This window comes from Peromyscus californicus, unplaced genomic scaffold (assembly GCF_007827085.1).
Source record: "Peromyscus californicus insignis strain IS unplaced genomic scaffold, ASM782708v3 Scaffold_19__1_contigs__length_69161282, whole genome shotgun sequence".
Taxonomy (NCBI): Eukaryota; Metazoa; Chordata; class Mammalia; order Rodentia; family Cricetidae; genus Peromyscus; species Peromyscus californicus.
Window position 1 is genome coordinate 34,639,465 of NW_026294491.1, and position 18,325 is coordinate 34,657,789.

An 18,325-nucleotide genomic window follows, 5' to 3' on the forward strand; every position below is an offset into this window, starting at 1 on the left:
ACAAGGACATATTGGAAATGACACCAAGCACACAGGCAGTGAGAGCAAGCCCGGGCATATCAACGCGGTGGATGATACCTCAGCAGAAGGAAACACAAACTATGGAATGAGAAAAGAGTCGTAAATGACGTCTCTGACAAGGTGTCACACTGGCTCCTTCTTACTGCCAACTTGACACAAGTTGAAGCCACCCGGGGAGAAGGAACTCAAGAATTGCTGCAGTCAGATTGCCCTGTGGCCGTGTCTGGGGGAGATCGTCTGGATTGATGATTGACGTGGGAGGCCCCAGCCCACGGTGGCTACCACCATCTCTAGATAGGTGGTCCTGGTGTTGTACCTAGAGTCCCCCAAAGACCATCAAGAGATGGAATCCGATGCAAAAGCGAGAGTCTTTTTACTACAAGTTAACTCGGGACTCTCCACCCATCTGACGCAGCAGCAGAGCAGGACAGACCCGGAGTAGCAATGGGGCAGGGTTTTTAAAGCAAGGGGGCTTGGGGTCTACAGACTACATAGGAACAGACTCAGGATTGGTTTATGCGAGTGGCAATCGTGTTAGTAATTTTTAATTGGCTAGGGTTAGTTGGGGGGGGGGTTACAGTTACCATTTTTGAGCAGGACAAGTCCCAGGCTTTGTCCTTGAGCTGCCATGGAGGTTGGCTGGCCTAGCATGTACTGATTGTAGGGGCTGATTCAGTGGCCCAGGCTCTGTCCTTGACTCATGCAGGTAGCTCTAAGATGGTGAGGGGTCCCAGACAGTAAACAACTGGCTGAACCTTGAGCAGTCAGAGTACGTGCAGAAAGGGAGCTACTGCAAGGACTATGTCTTTTGTTCATGGCCCTCCCAGAAACTGCTGCTCAAGTCTCAGGAAACTGAAATCGAGGCCTGATCTCTGAGGGAAGACTGAGCAGCCTGCTACGGTGTCTGCTTGGTCCTTTCACTGGGTTATACAAACAAGCCAGCTGGGCATGAGCTGGGGAGGGAGCCAGCAAGCAGAGATCCTCCTTGGTTTCTGCTTCAGTTCCTGCCTTGAGTTCCTTTGTTATCGCTCCATAACCTATACACTGAACTAAAACCCTTTCCTCCCCTATGCTGGTTAGTTTTCTCAAAGTTTGGCACAAACTGGAGACACCTGGGAAGAAGGAACCTCAGCTGAGGACTTGCCACCATCAAATTGGCTCGTGGGCGTATCTCTGGGGCATTTTCTTTGATTGCTAATTGATAGGCCAAGGCCTAGCCCACAGTGGGCGGCACCACCCCTGGCCAGGTGGTGCTGAGCTGTGTAAGAGAGGAATCTGACTGTGAGCCTGGAATCAGGCCAGTAAACAGTTTTCTCCGTGGACCCAGCCTCAGTTTCTGCCTCTAGGTTCCTGCCTTGGCTTCCCTTGGTGACAGATTGTGACCCGGGAGTTTTGAGAGGAAATGAACCCTTTCTTCCGCAAGCCGCTGTTGGTCAGGGTTTTATCACAGCAACAGAACCCAAACTAACCCAAACCCCTCAAGTTGTGTTTGGTCCAAGTGTTTTATCACAGCAACAGAGAGCAAACTGGGGCAGAGTCTTAACATCTGGAATACATCAGGGACCCCTACAATCCAACAACAAACAATCAAACCTGATTTTCAAAGGAGCAAAGAACCTAGCTACACTTTCCTACAGAGAAGATACAGAGACGGCTGGAGTGCACATGGAAAGATGCTAACACGGCTAACCGTCGGGGAAGAACAAATGGAAAATGCAGTGATGCGTCGCCTCCCACCTGCGAGGATGGCATTGCTTACGAGCAAACACCAACGGAACCAGAAAATGAGCAGCGCTGGAGATAACACAAAGAATTAAATTTTGTAACCGCCAGGGGACCAAGAAGTTTGCTGTGAGATTGTGTCTCCTAGAACATCAGGGAGGCTTCCCCCATGCTACCACCACAACACGGCTATCTAAATAGGACCTGAAGAAGTACACCAGCTAGCATGGACATGCCAACGTGGAAGGGAAAATCTCATGGGGGGCCCCATCCGTAGACTGAGAACTTCAGTCAACTAAAGACTGCCGTAAGGCGGGGAGTTGGTCTGCCTTAGGGATAAGCCCCCTAATCGGTTATGCAATACCAACAGTCAGACCTGAAGTCATAGACACACAAGCAACACTAAACGGACTGAGCAGGTTGCATTCATATATTTAGGTATACATATGTACCAATAATAATCAAAGAAAACGAGGCCAGGTATTTGAGAGGGAATGAGGGAAAGATGGGAGGGGTTGGAAGGAGCCTGGGAAGCATCAGAGGGAAGAAAAGGGAAGGAGGTAAATGATGTAAATATATTTTAATTAATTCTTTAATGTAAAAAGAGAAAAAATGAAAACAATCAGGGCTATGTAGGGAGACCCTGTCTCAAAAAAACAAAACACACACACAAAAAACATCTTTAAAACAAAACTGCCATAAGATCCATTAATCCCACTTTTGAGTATTTATCCAAGAGAATGGATAATGACCCCATATATCCACACCCCTCAGTTCATTGCAACGTAGCTCATAATAGCCACTAAATGCTCACTGATGGACAAACGGATGGAGAAATCAGTACACAGATGAGCAGAATATTAGTCTTGAAAAGAGAGAAACTTGTGAGATGCTACAACATATCCATGAGAGATTGAGAACATTACGCTGAAGGAAATTCACCAAAGAACCAATTCTGCAAGATCCAATTTGTCTGCGGTATGAAAATGATCAAATTCATCAAAACAGAAGGCAGAGTGGTGCCTGCCAGAGGCTGGGCAGAGGAGACAGGAAGTTGCTGTTCAGAGGATGCAGAATTCCAGGCAAGATGCAAATATTCTACAGATCCCTCTGCAGAAAGGCACATGGTGTCGACAAGGTTGTACTGAACTCTCACACATGGATGAGAGACTTGATGCTGTGGCTTTTACCATGGGAGGTGGGGGGTGGGGGGTGAGCCAACATCCTGAACGGGCATCTCACAAAGGACATTATGCTGGTCCCTAAACAGAAAAATGACCTGTTCCATTGGTACAATCTTAACTGTCAACTTGAGTGGATTTAGAATAGTCTAGAAGATGGCGGAGCACGACTCTGAGTGTGTCTGTGAAGGAGCAAACAGGGACAGGCTAACACTGGAGCACACTGGAATTCCCCTTCCTCTGCTTCCTGATGCACCACGACATGAACTTCTCTGTTCCTCATGCACTTCCCACCATGATGGACCAACCCCTGTGACATCAGGAGCCAAGACAGAGCTCTCCACCCTCCATCTGTGTATGTCAGGTAATTCAGTCACAGTGAAGGAAAAACAGCTACTGTAATGGTCCTCAGGCTAAAGCAAACATCAACAAGTAACCATCATTGCTCATCTACTAGATTTGGGTGGGCGCAAATAACTTTTTTTTAATCTGACAATAATCTGAATAGTTAAGAATGCAGAAAAATGGTAACTCTCATACTCTGATAGTGTAATTGCTGTCTATACCAGTTTGACACATATAACAAAGTTATTTGCACAGCATTAATTAACCAATTTAAGCACACCCATACCCATATCTTTACTAACTCGGATAGGCCTCTAATAGGGTCTGCAGGAGCAGTGTCTGAATCTAGATGAATACACTGTCTCTAGCTTTTCATGACTAATCAAACAGATCTGGACCCCACAGGAATGCAAGAAATCTGAGGGAAATTATCTCCTCAAATTTGAGGGACAGATCTTGCAGATCCCTGGAGGTCAAAGACAAAAATACTGTCATATACTCGACACTTGCCATGTCCTGGCTGATGGTTGCCTTAAATCTGCTTTGAGTTTGGGTCTGTTTGAGGCAATAAAATACAAGAATCAGAAAGCATAATGGGGATAATGGGCAAGACAATGGAGATAATCATAAAGATAACTGGGAAATTTTGAGCAAGCAAGACTCCTATAAGGTTCTATAATTGAACTTACTCATGGCTTAGGCAGAGAAGGTGCATGCCTCCCCCATAGCTGGCCACCTCAGGCGTGAGGAAAGAGAAGTACTGAAGTAAAAAGCAGACTGGAGGCTGAGACCACCATACACAGGTCCTCTTCCTGAACTGATACATTAGTCCTGTCTCTTTTCCTTTTCTGAGACTGGAACAGACATCCTTTTTCCTCTGAGCAGACATAGCGGGGGATGGGGGTGGAGGGTCAGCACTCCCCATGAGCACTCCCCACACACACACACACTTAGAGACAGTCTGCTTAACATCCAAAACCTGGTGAGGGAGATGTAACAGGCCCCATTTTGCAGATAAAGACACAGAAGTGTCAAGTGACAGGCCAGTCTCCCACAGTCAGGACCTGATTGAGCAAGGTCTGGATTATTTTCAATCTGGAAGGCATATCTGGGGAGGAGGGGTTGTTGGCTTTTATTTGTTTGATCTTGAGATGGTATCTCATGTAGTCTAGGCTGGTGTCCAATTTGCTACCTAGTTAAGGATGACCTTGAACTTCAGATTCTCCTGCCTCCACCTCCCGAGTGCCGGGATAGCAGGTGTGTGTCATCATGGCTGGCTGCAGAGGCTGGGGTTTCAATGACTTACCACCCTGCCTCTCAAGACTGTGGGACACGTCTTCCCAGGAACAGGGGATGAGAGGGAGTGGGAGGCTGGGGAAAGAGCAGCAGCAGGCAACTGGCAGAAGCAGTGAAAATAAACAGGATAGCTCAGGGAGAGACTGAGGACAACTTCAGTGTTTAGAAGCAGACAAAGGGCAGGGTTCGGAAAGATAAAAAGAGCAGCCAGGGGCAGCTAGGGAGAGAAAACAAGACCCCATGCAGAAGAGAGAGGCCAGCTGTGTCTACACTGGCAGGGTGCTCAGCATCCAGGCATCCAGGAAGAGCGGCAAGGTGGGGCAGAGGAAGTATCGCAGCTGGGTGTGCTGAGGATGAGATGTAGCAAAAACTCAAATGCTATTTCAAGTTATTTTCTTATGGGACCAATTAGAGCAGGACTCCTGCATTTTAGGAATACAAGCTTTAGAACATGTCCCCTGGTGGGACAAAGTCTGCATGTCATAAGAAGAGGCAAGAAATTATAATTCATTTTAAGTTATTTTGATATTTATTAAACTTACTAGAACAAGATGTTTTTAAGATGCGCTATTAGTCAGTGTTGCTAATGGCATGACACTAAGGACTGGGTGAGTTAAGGGGAATGTGGGTGTCGTGTGCCTCATGGTTGAGGGGGGTCGTTCAAGGTGCAGTGACTGAGCCTGGTGATGTCCTCCTTGCTGGCACGGTCCTGGAGTGGCACAGAGAAATTAAGCAGCATGCAAGAGTCTCACAGCTGTCGAGCGGAGGAGTGCACTGAGCCTGAGTTGTGAACGCCCACCCTTTGGCTGCAGAACGCGTGCCAGTCTGCAGAAAACCAAGCCATCCCGCCCTGGCACGCCTGGACTCTGCGTCCGGCAGCGGCAGTACGCACAGCTGAGGCGAGTCTGGCCTTGCGGCAGACGTCGCTTCTCTCCGGGGTGTAAAGCAATAAGGGCACCGTGGGGGGCTGGTCGCGACCCCCGACCGGGGAATCCCACAGCGAGGAGAAGGGACTCCAGGCGCACGCTCTGCCGCAGGGGGGCGCCCCTGGCCGGCCGCTGCTAGGCGATCGGTCCCCGCCACAGGGCGCGTCGCCTGCAAGAAGATGTCGCTGTCCGGCGGGGAGCGCCCTGCGGGGCCGGGGACCCGCCTGTCCTGGCTGCTGTGCTGCAGCGCCCTGCTGTCCCCGGCCGCCGGCTACGTGATTGTGAGCTCCGTGTCCTGGGCTGTCACCAACGAGGTAGACGAGGAGCTGGACAGCGCGTCCACGGAGGAGGCACTGCCCGCGCTACTGGAGGACTCGGGCAGCATCTGGCAGCAGAGCTTCCCGGCCTCGGCGCACAAGGAGGACACGCACCTGCGGCCTCGGGGCTCTGCCCGCGCCAGGCCCGCACCGGCCCCGCGTGGAATGTTCTCCTACCGGCGGGAGAGCGGCTCATCCGCAGCATCCCCCAGCCCCAGGGTGCGTGCAGGCACCGCCCGCTCCCTGGTCCACGCCAGCTCCTGGGGCTGTCTGGCCACTGCATCCACCCACGAAAAGGTAAGCGAGAGGTCGGGACGCGGGGGTGGTGCGTGTCTCGGCGTGGTCCGTCAGTTCTGGGGCGAGCCCAGGGCACAGGGCGACTCGGATTTCACAGGTGCATAGACTGTAGGTAGGTGCCTTGTGAATAACGGGACCCGGCTGTGCAGGAGTCGGTTCATCTGGCCAAGTGCACGTGAGTGGGGAGGAAGGCGACCCTGGGAAACAGTCTGTGGCTAGTGACTGAATCTCTGTCTTAAGATGGCCAAAGAGATGGTCGAATAATCAGCGTCACACGGAGACCTGGAAAGCAGACAGGATCGCCTTTGGAATCACAAATGAGAAGCATTCAGTCCCTGCGGGCTCTTAGCACTGTCCCGCAGGCAGACTCCCGCACCACCTCCCACACCAAGTGGGCGTGGGAGAAAAGCACCATCCACGCACTGGTAGAAATTTACACTTAAAAAAAAAATGGAACTCGAATTTTTTGAGAAAGACGACTTAGGCAAAGCGCAACTGCTCTGGAGGGAGCTGTTTCAGCCACAATTTCTCTTTCAGTCCCCAAAGCTTTATTCACACGTTAACCCGGAATAGCATGGAGAGGCCCTGAAGCGGCATATTCCGTAAGAAAGCTTCTAGTACTGTCTAAAAAACAGAGATGTGATCCGAGCTCCTAAGTAATCTGTGCACGGAAGGACTAGCATCCTTCCGTTATATATCACAAATGTGGGAGTCGAGCTCTTGCCTCAATTCTGGGTCTCACTAGGCCCGGTTTAGCCAAAGCACCCTATTTTCCCCATATATAAAATTAAGTAATTCTATAGGCAGAGCTTGAAAGTTCTTTTTTGTTTTCTTAAAAATTATCTAATGACAATTTTATCCCAATAATGCCCGTGATCATGTCCTCTTTCTATGTCAGAATCCCAGCCAGTTCTGTATTCCCAGTGTCCGAATAGTTTTTACACTTCTAACACATACCTTAATATGAAGTTTAAATATGAAGCTAATCATGGTAAAAAAAAAAAAAAACAAAAACAAAAACCTAGTGCCTAAAGTTTGGGAAATGTCTCAGCAGTGCTTGAGTGCTTGAGGATCTGAGTTATCCAACCTCCAGAACCCATGTTTTGTTTTTGTTTTTTGTTTTTGTTTGTTTTTTTGTTTTGCTTTGCTTTGTTTTTGTTTTGAGCCAAACATGATGGCATGAATTTGTAATCCCAGTGCTGAGAAGGTTGAGACAGGTGGATCTTCAGGGCTCACTGGCAAGCTAGCCTATCCTACTTGGGGAGTTCCAGGCCACCGAGAGACCCTGTCTAAAAAACGTTAACAGTAATGGACCCTGAGGAATGACACCAGGAAACCAGGAGGTTGTCCCCTGACCACCCGCCACGTGTACACACTATGCATGAGCAACACACACACAGGCACACTAGAATGCATGAATATGCAGACACACTCACACACACAAAAAAAAAAAAAAAAAAAAAACAAAGAAAAGAAATCTGATGCCCGTCAGGCTTGGTGGTCCACCCCTGTAGTTCCAAGTACCAAGGCAAAGGCAAGAGAATTGCGAGTTCAAAGCTAGCTCTGGCTGCATATCCAGATCCTGTCTCACAAAAACATAAACAACCAAAGAAGAAAAGGCATCTAGTGTCCTTGTATTGAAGATATTTTGACCTTCAACAGCCCTATGTTAGCTTCCATAGGCCTTCCCCTTCCAATACTGACTTTTAATCCAAACTCCGTCAATTCAGAAAACATTTGCATGAACTGCTGAGCAGTCCATGACAGGCTGAAAATAGAATCTGTGGATGATGTAATATTGCCATTTGGAGAATTCGTTAATCTTTCATGTTTCTAAATGATTTAAGCCCTTCCTTTCACAACCCCGTGCACTGTGTCAGGTGCTTGGGAAACAATGGCAGCCTCACGGCGGTGGGGAGAGGGGGGGCTTTTTATAAGAGACAAAGCAGGTGCGGCAGAGTTTGGGGAATGCTAAGACTGAAATGCTTTTGTTTCTGCTTAAAGTCACACAGACATGACATGGGAAACCCCCCCCCCCCCCCCCATCTACTAGATGAGCACGGGCAAAGATCAGTAGATCATGATTCTGTGACTTCCGTTTAGGCTAAAAGGGTATCTAACCCATCAACTTCCCATCGCTTGTTCAGATATATGCCAAAAGGTAACTGATCACAATATAAAACACCACTAATAAACAAAGAACTGCTGCCCTAGCTGAAACAGCATAGAATATTCTTGGTATCCAAAGACCAAAGAGTTCATTAAAGTGAATTAAAGTCTATCCCCAAAGTGTGGAAAGAATGGAGGAGATGATGAAGGCAGCCAATATTTAAGAGGAGCTCGTGGGAAAGGCCTAGCGCTCTCTTCTTCCTCCCCACAGGCCTCAGTGTCCCTACCTGCCAATAAAATGAGCGCATGTGCTGTGTGAAGACAGCCCCCAGACGGAATGCCCTTACCTCCCCAGAGAAACTCTGAAACCATCACGGAGTGAGATGCATCAACGGGACCACCCCGCTTTAGTATACCCGTCAAATCCACTGGTCCAAACAAGACCCCCAATGCTGCATCTCCTGCCCAGTCATACAAAGTTTGCCCCCTCCCCCAGCTTGTGTGACCCGTAGCTCTGCTGCCAAAGCACCTTTTTGTTGTTATCATTGCATTTGTTAGATCCAAGGGTTGCCCTTTGGGAGCTGCCTGGCCATCAGCGATGGCCCCCTCCACAACAGCACGGGGACTCCTTTCTTCTACATGACAGCCAAGGACCCTGTGGTAGCTGACCTGGTGAAGAACCCCATAGCCTCGCTGATGCTGCCGGAATCGGAAGGAGATTTTTGCAGGTAGAGGGGTAGGAGGAAGGGGAGAGGGAGGGGGAGGGTTTGTTCTTACAGGTTTGGGCAGAAGTGGAAGGTGGGTTGTGCATGGTCACAGATGTGGATTGATATCTTTACTCTCAGAATTCTACTGCAGATCAAGCGGTGTGATTTGGAGCAAGCTACCTGAATTTATTCATCTATAAAATGGGAGGGTCCCTGGACTTGGACTTTCACTGGGGTCACGTGTCCAGTGAGCCTGTTACAAAGTGAAATTTTTGTCAGTGGAAATGTGTGTGCTACACTTAACCTACTGAATCTATCCCCAACCTCCTGCCCAACCTATCTCCACCTTAACTTTTCTCAGAACACTGGCCTTGACCTGCAGGTAGACCAAATCATCTAATACAAAGCCTATTTTATAATAAAATCTTGACAATGTGCTTTGTTGAATACCGTACTCAAAGGAAAGGGAGAGGCTTTTTCTGTAGCCATAGCCTAAGAAAAAGAATAAAAATCACAACACAAAGTTTGCTGAATATATATCACTTTGAAACCAACATAAAGATGAAAATTCATAAGCTGAACCATCAGAAGTTGGTATTCATAATCATTTCTACCCTACAGAGTGTTGATGAGCCTTGGAAATAGATGCAAGGTGCCTTCTGTGAGACAATTTTTTTTTCTTTCTTTCTTTCTTTCTTTCTTTCTTTTTCTTTTTTTTTTTTTTTTTTTGAGATATGGTCCTGTATAGCCCATGTTGGCCTTGAACCTATTCCATAGCCAAGGATGCATACACCACATTTGGTTAATGCCCTGCTGGGGCTTGAACCCAGAGTCTTATGGATGCTAGATGAGCACTCTACCAACCAAGCACCATTCCCAGCCCTAGGTGCCTCATCTGACACCTGGGGGCCATGGCAACTCTAGTACTATAAAGGAAGAGTGGGTTGGGAGTTGAAAGAAGAGCCAGTAGTCTGTCTCTCTGGCATGTACAGGCTGGAGCGTATTGCTTTTTCAATTCATTTATAGCCCCACTCTCCCCAAGGGATGTGTGTAATACAAAGCCAGCATCCTTTAATACACTTTCTCAAAAGCTCTCTAGAAGAAAAGCCTTCTAAAGACATTTAAGCAAAAATGGAGTACCCATTCAGATATCATCGTCTAACTACAAAGCCCCAAATCATTTGCTGCTAGGGAGACACTTTACTGAACTCCTATGGAGGTCCCCTCCCCACCCCAAAGATTAACAATCGTCACAGGGTGGCCTGGAGGGGAGGGCAGAATGACCCCTGGCATCTACCATCTCATCTGCAAATACAGAGGCGATTGAGAGCATTCATCCCACTCCCGAGCTCTATTCTCTATGCACAGCATAGAAAACAACCAACCATCCTGTTTCTTCTCATGGAAAGTAATTAGAGCAATAATGGGGTATCAAGTGCAGCCTGGGAAAGGCCTTGCCAACCCCACTCCCATCATCTATCCCCAGCAATGAGAGACTCAAACCACAGGACTCCGAGGTACCCCACCAGGCTATGGCCAGCCAGGGAAATAGCACTCCTTTGTCATGGAATAGTCCCCCTGTTCTCAGTCAGCAAGTTCACTGCTGCTAGAGAGTGCTCCCAGGAGAATTTCCTAAACATACTGTTTCCCACAACTCCAGGGTCCTAAAAACAGCCATGCTGTAACGTGGAGATCCCAGAACCCAGAACTTACCTGTTCTTGAAGAAAAGCCACAGAATTCAGTTCCAGGAGCAATTTGCAGTTGCACTTGGCTGCACAAGGTTTTCCTACCTGCAGGCTTTCAGGCAGACATGTGCAAGCTCTGAAAATTGGAGTGATGAGAAAGCAATCTCCATAGAGGCTGGGGGAGGGGCATGTCTCAGAGTGCCTTAATCCAGCCACTTGCCTTTGGCTGCACAATCTTAGGGTCTGTGTGTGTGTGTGTGTGTGTGTGTGTGTGTGTGTGTGTGTGTGTGGTGTGACTCCTTTGTGCAAGCACACGAGAAACTGCAAACATTTGCATACCATGCTGAGTAAGAAATGAGATAGCATCTGGCCAGAAGTGATGCTTCCGGGGTCAAAGGCATACCTCTATCCCTAACCTATGGACAGAAAAAGCCACACCCACTGATACCCTGTGTCTAGAACCTTCTCATGGAACAGTTTCCCAAAACTGCCAATCCCTAGCACTTCTTAAACTTCTGAAGTATTGAAACATGATATAAATTAAGCTTGCCTTAGAAAGGATCAGACTTCCAAGCAAATGTTCTGAAGTGAGGCTATATCTTCCTGTGAATGGGTTGGGCCCAAATGTGAGGTTCACAATCAGCACTGCACCTGACGTTACTCCTGAAATCTAGAATGTTAGTAACATTAAGTACAAGGGCTGAATAAGTCAAAGCCTGCATCAAAAGACAGAAGGGTGCTGGAGCCCCCAAAAAAGCAAGCATGGCGCTTCCGGTGGCCATCCCACTAGAGAGAGGCATCTGATAGAAGCAGCTACCAGAACTGCATCCCAGACAAGCACCTTGCTAGAGCTTAGAAAGACCAACCAGCTGACTCCTGCCTGTTCCCAGGGCCTGGAGGTATCACTGGTGAGACCACAGGGTCAAGTGCTGCGCAGCAATTCTGATGCCTGGGGTGGGGATTCAGAAGCCTCCTGTTCTCATGGTGGTGACGTCAGTCAAGGCGCTGGTCCAGCCCTCTGCTAAAACCCTTCACGAAGAAAATTAACAGAAGCCTCCCAGGCCCTGTATGATTGGGTATTCATTCCTTTTCAGAATAGATCACTATGCCCGATGCTTCTCTTTGCCAATTCTCTTAATATTTTATTTATATCCAGTTTTATCAAATTAAAAGTCTGACCTGAAGGCTCATTGTGATCAAAGCTCGCATAAGTACTTTGGCAGGTAGCTAAGAAACACTTTCCACTTAGTAGCCCCCACAACATGTCACTCAAAACAGTATTCAGTCCATTAGCTGCCTGTGTATTAAAAGGTTTGAGGCAGGGACTGGAGGGATGGCTCAGCAGTTAATAGTCCCTACTGCTCCTGCAGAAGACCTGAGTTGGTTCCTAGCACCCATGGTGGGCAGTTCACAGCCATTTGTTACTCCAGCTTCAGGGGATCCAACACCCTCTTCTGGCCTCTGTGAGAACCTGAGTACATTGACATATACTCACACCAATAAGTAAAAATAAATCTTTTTGTAAAGGTTAAATCCAAGTGGAAATGGGTGAAGGAAATTGAGGCTCCAGAGCTCCAGAGTCTCTGGGTTCCAGAGTCTCAGAAAATGCAACCCTGAGGGAAATGCTGCTCGTGTAATTTCTTTAACAAAGGAAAGAAAAGCTGGTGTCTTGGGAATGGTGAAAAGAATGCATAATTCTTCCTAAGAGACAGATTTTTTAGAGGACCAGAAAAAGTCTTGTTTTTGTTAGAGTTATTGTTCTATTTGCATGGATGTGTGTGTGAGTGTGTGCACATATGTGTGTGCACATGCCTAACCACGTACAGGCCAGAAGAGGGTGACAGATCCCTCAGAGCTAGAGTTTGTTTATCACCTGGGTGCTGGCATCCAGACTCCAGTCTGCACGAGTGTGCGATCACTTTTAACTGCCGAGCTGTCTCTCGAATCCCGGTAAGGAGTTTATAAAAGAATTTGTAAAATGAACCTGCATTGGGCCACCTCATCTAGTCAGGGATCTTACCAAAACTTTTTATCACACTCTATTGTTTAATGTCATAGTAAAGTTACTAAGGTTAGTTGGGTGAAATTGTCCTGGCCAGGGCATGTTGATTTGAGTGCCTTTACCCTGCCCTCAAAAGTGACATTCAGCGCTTGAGAGATGGTTAAGAATACAGACCGTTTTCACAGAGGACCCAGGATCAATTCTCAGTACCTACATGGCGGTTCACAATTGCATGTAACTCCAGTTCTGGGGAGTCACATGACCTCTACTGGCCTCCTTAGGCACTGCGTGCATGTGGTACACATACATACATGCAGGCAAAAACACTCACACATCAAAGTAAATAAACATATTTAAAGTGATTCACTACTAGAAAAGTACTAGACTGGTCATTCTGATGCATCCATGTAGCCAGGAAAAGTTGCTGCTGGGATAGTTAAATATGCTGCCTACTCAGGCTTCCCTTGGCATCTTGGAGAATGTGGGGGTTGAATCTGAGGGCCCGTGGATCTGTGGTTGAATTCACCTTGCAGCAGTGAATCCTGGGTGAGAACAGCCTCCTACGATGCTATGTGTTATACAGCAGGACTGCCCGTCTGTGAGGTCTTCATCTATAGATTTAATCAACTACAGAAAAACAATGTGTCTGTAATGAACAAAAATGACATTTTTCAGCTGTGACCCCCCCCAAACAGTGCAATACAGCAATTCTTTGTATAGTATTTACATCAATTAGATGTTATAAGGAACCTGAGCTAATTTAAACTATGTGTGTGGGGGAGGGTGGGTTGATATGCAAATATTATTACTACTGAAATACCTGTAGGGGCCAGCAAGATGGCTTCACAGATAGGGATGTCTGTGGCTAAGGCTGGTGACCTAAGGTTGATCCCTGGGAGTCACATGGCATGAAGTGTGAATTGACACCCCCAAGGTGTCCTCTTACATCCACACATGTGTTATGGCATGCACATACATATGCACACACACACACACACACACACACACACACACACACACACAAGTAGATAAAGTATAATATAATGTTTCTACTTTATAGAGGGCCTTAGGCACTGTCTTAGGGTTTCTATTGATGTGAAGAGACACCATGACCACAGCAACTCTTATAAAGGAAAACGTTTACTTAGGGCTGGCTTACAGTTTCAGAAGTTTAGTCTGTTATCTTCACGGCAGCATGCAGGCAGACACGGTGCTGGAGAAGGAGCTGAGACTTCTACATCTTGATCCACAGGCAGCAGAAGCAACTGTGTGCCACACTGGGCATAGTTGAGCATAGGAGACCTCAAAGTCCAACCCCACAGTGACACACTTCCTCCAACAAGACCACACCTACTCCAACAAAGCCACACCTCCTAATGTGGGGGCCATTTTCTTCAAACCATCACAGACACCTGCAGATTTTAACATTCAAGGATCATCCAGAACACAAGTCCTCAGGGATTCCCAAGGGATAACTGTGTGTACATTCCACAAAGATTGTATGTTATGAAGTACAACTCCCAAAACTTAAGAGTGCCTTTCAATTACTTAAAGGGCAGAGAAAAAAGAGACTTATTAATGACAGCCTATTCTTCCCTTAGCCCAAGGACCAGACCTCTTACAGGGTCTGAGGGCTTATAGTCTGAAGGTGCTCCAGGGTAAGTCTGAGGCCTCTGGAAGATGGAGACATTTCTGAGTCTTAATTACATTTCCAGTGCTTCCAAGAAAAGCCTATGAATAACCATAATTTGGCCCATACGATGACTCATGTCCCTAGTAAATCAAAATTAAAATGAAAGTCCGACAAAAAGAAAAAATAGTGCCAGGCCATGGTGGCACACACCTTTAATCTCAGCACTCAGGAGGCAGAAGCAGGCAGATCTCTACAAGTGTGAGGCCAGCCTGGTCTACAATGTGAGTTCCACGACAGCCAGAGCTACGCAGTGAAACCCTGTCTCAAACAAAACAAAATAAAACAAAACAAAAAGGAGAAAGAGTGTGTGAGCTCCCATACATGTAGAATCTAAGGAAGTTGAGTTCCCAGAAGCAAAAATCAGACTGTACTTGCAGGAACCAGGAAAGACAGGAATGCGATGCTGGACATTGTGAGGACTGCCAGTTCTATGATACACAGGTTCGGGGCTCTATTGCTCAGCATGGCTCAGCATGCATAGGCTACCAAATTGATTGTGGAAATCATTACAGGATGTCCACACATCAGCATACAGTGAGTCATGGCATTGCATGCCTTCAATGAATTCGCTCTGAATTCGACCATTAAACGTTTTCAATGAAAAGGACACAGCCTGAGAAGCAGCAAAGGAGGAGGCCGTTCTGCTCATCAACCACCACAGCCTCCAAATTTGCCTTTATTAATAATCATTAGTTTATTTCAAGTGTTTTATTTAATTAGCCTGTTTACTTTGGGCTGCTGTGGTTTCTTCATTTAATTAATTAAATGAATTAGGGCTGGGAATCTATTTCCCAGCCCAGGTTAAGACAGCAAATTGAAAAAGACTCCATCTTAAAAGAGACCTTGGCAACCAGCTGTCCTTCCTTCATTTCCTCTCTGGTCAACACATATATGCATATATGCACGGGCAGGTGCCCAGCCCCTGAGGGAATTTACACACAGACACTAGACTTGGCTGTGTAAAAATCTAATCGGTTATGACTGACAGAAGCAAAAAATTCTGCTGTAGCATCCTCCTTCTGTAGTAGGCATACTTGAACTACGGGTTTAGCACTGCATCCTTAATGAGCAGGTTAACAAACCCTCTCGACCAGGGAGGGCCGTTCCATTGATTCATATTCTGCTCAATAGTAATGGGTCAGTTTTCACTTTGATGATTGTGCTATCCATGGAACCCAAAGAGTTATCAAATGCTTTTCCTGAAGTCAGAACAAATTGAAGGGGGACTTTGGATAAATGCCAGGTGAACTTGATTTGATGATCATAAACGAGGTTTCGGAAGCACTCCCCCTCTTCCGTAAAAGGCTTTTGGTAAAAAGGTGTCACAGATGCTGCCAGGGCTCAAAGACCCCTCCGTCCTTACTGAGCAGAAACAACTGAGTTAGTGTGTCTGAGTTTAATGATTTCTTTGTGAAATGTGAAAAAAAAGGTTGTAGAAATGACAATGACCAATGGCCAGTGCAGTCCCTTCATCATTTAACCGTGTGTGTGTGTGTGTGTGTGTGTGTGTGTGTGTGTGTGTGTGTGTGTGTGTGTTTATACATGTACATGTATAAACCCTCCCTGTGGATGCAGAGAACAAAGGAGGATCCTGGGAGCCTTGGGAGTCTCTCTCATCACTCTCCACATTTTTTGTTGTTATTTCCAGAATCTACCTATCACTGCCTGCCAATCCTGGGATTGCAGATATGGGTGGGGTTGGCCATGCTTTGTCCACGTAGATGCCCATTAACTGTTTGTATAAGAATAAAATGTGTAGCAAGGTAGGTAATAACACTCCTGTAATCCTAGCTCTTGGGAAGCTGAGGCAGGAGGATTCCCACAGGCTGAAGGCCTGCTTGAGCTAAATTTCAAACACCAGATGAGTCAGGGCTACATAGCAAGACCCTGTCTCAGGAAACAAAAGCAAACAGAAGACTAAATGTGAATAGTTGATGTGAGCTGAGGCTCAGCCTGATACCAAAGGCCATTCTGGGCCTGACTCCTTGGGACAGCTTTGGAAGGTACCCTGTTCATTCAGCAGCTCCCAGGATGACCTTCATCAAGGGGACGCTTTGTAAGAATCTGCTGGCAGCAACTTGTTTGGCAATGGCTGTGATGAATCTCTGTCTGGAAAACTGCATCCACCAGAGACGTGACATGCGTTTCAAAGCATAAGGCCCAGCCCTAATCAGACTCGGGAACTGAATCCAATTTCTCTTCCCTCGTTCTTGTTCATGCCTCTTCAAAGCAATCGATAAATCCTCTAAGTGAGACATGGCCCTCTGTGCAGAGCCATGTCACACACACCCACTTTGCCTGGACATTCATGTATTCCTGGAGCGAAACCAATCTCAGGAGCTTTCAAAAGATCATGCGGGGATTCCGAAAAGCAAAAGCGTGATGAGCAGGTGTCCAGGATTCTCTCCCATCTTCTGCTCATTTCTGTGGGCGTATCTCTTAGCAAATGGCAGACACTTCACTCTCTCTATGAAGTTCAGTCCCTGGGGTTCCCGCTAGTCATTAATTCACCCGTGTTCCTGTCCCTCTGTCCTTACACTACCCTTTCTGTCTTCGGATAACTCCTCCCCATTCGATTTGCAAATGTTGTTGGGAGAATCTCCATCTTAAACAGGAAGGACTCCAGTGAGACAAGGTGGGAACACCATAAATGCAGACTCTTCAAAAAAGGCTTTAGCACTGGGAAGGTGGCTGAAAATGTTTTATCAAAGGGCTCCAAACCCCACACAATTATTCATCTATCTCTGTCCCTGTGGGCTTACATATTCTGGACATTTAATTTACTTACTTATTCCGAATATTATATGAATGGAAACATACAATATGTGGTATTTTGTGGCTGGCTTTTTAAAAACCTACCTTTATGTTTTCAAGGTCCATGGTTTTACAGCGTTTATCAATAATCCATTCCTTTTAGTGGCTAAATAGTATTCCAGTGTTTGACTTATCATGTTTATCAGTTTCTATCCATCTCTGGGTGGTCTGATGGACATTTGTCCCCATGCTGCAGTTACCATGAATCGTGAATGTTGCCGTGGGCATCCATGTCCAGTTTCTGGGCAGACATACACATCAAGTCTCTTTGGTGTGTGCCTAGGAGAATCGCTAGATCACATGCTACTTCCACAGTTAACTCTTTGAGGACCTGCCAAGCTTTTTTCCCCTGAGTGGTCATGCTCTTCTCTATTCCCACCCACAACATTTGAGGGTTCTGGTCCTCCATATCCTTCCCACACTGGCTATTGTCTGTCTTTTCTGTTCAGTCTGTGCAGTTGTGGGAGTGACATCACACAGTGGTTTTGATTTGCAGTTCCCTGAGGACTGGTGGTATTAAGTACTCTTTTGTGGATTGACTGGCCATTTGTACTCTTCTTGAGAGAACCATCATTCAAATCCTTTACTCATTTTTTAAAAATGGGTCATTTATTATTTTATTGTTGAATTCCTTCATATTGTCTAGATATGATCCCTCTCAAACATATGATTTGTAAGTATATTTTTCTCCTCTGTGTCCAACTTTCTTCAATCGTTGAGAGAAACATAAACTTGCTAAATATTCAGTATTAACATAATGACTGTATGTATTCTTGATCAGTGTCGAGGTCCTTTCTTTGGTACTAAGGTTTGAGCACAAATTTGCACATACTAGTGCTCTGTTACTACACCATATCCCTAGCACTAAGGAATTTTTCCCCTCTTTTTATAAAGTCTATTTTAGTGTGTTGTGGTGTGTGTGTGTGTGTGTGTGTGTGTGTGTGTGTGTGTGTGTAGGTCAGAGACCTCTGTGTGTGTGTAGGTCAGAGACCTGTTGGACTGGAATTCAGTTATCCCCCATCAGCCGCCTAAGTGACTGACATTACGGATACGTACCACCGCACATGCTGCTTCCCTTTGTTACTATAGATGGGGCCTTTCCCATCAAATTAGCTAAACTAATATTCCCAAGATAATAGGGGAGAGTAAATTACCTAGGGTGTAGAAATGGTAATAAAACGTCTGAGTGAGAAAATAGACTTTGGCTGG

The 18,325-nt window shown here is 46.5% G+C and overlaps 1 protein-coding gene across 1 annotated transcript in view; it reads left to right on the forward strand.

The window, feature by feature from the left end:
- The first annotated feature begins 5,154 nt into the window (after positions 1 to 5,154).
- Positions 5,155 to 18,325, forward strand: part of Creg2 (cellular repressor of E1A stimulated genes 2) — a 39,235-nt gene continuing 26,064 nt past the window's right edge. Inside the window, exons 1-2 of the mRNA XM_052745070.1 lie at positions 5,155 to 6,105; positions 8,773 to 8,942. Coding sequence (XP_052601030.1) covers positions 5,671 to 6,105; positions 8,773 to 8,942 — 605 coding nt within the window. The 5' untranslated portion in view covers positions 5,155 to 5,670. The remainder of the gene's footprint in view (positions 6,106 to 8,772; positions 8,943 to 18,325) is intronic.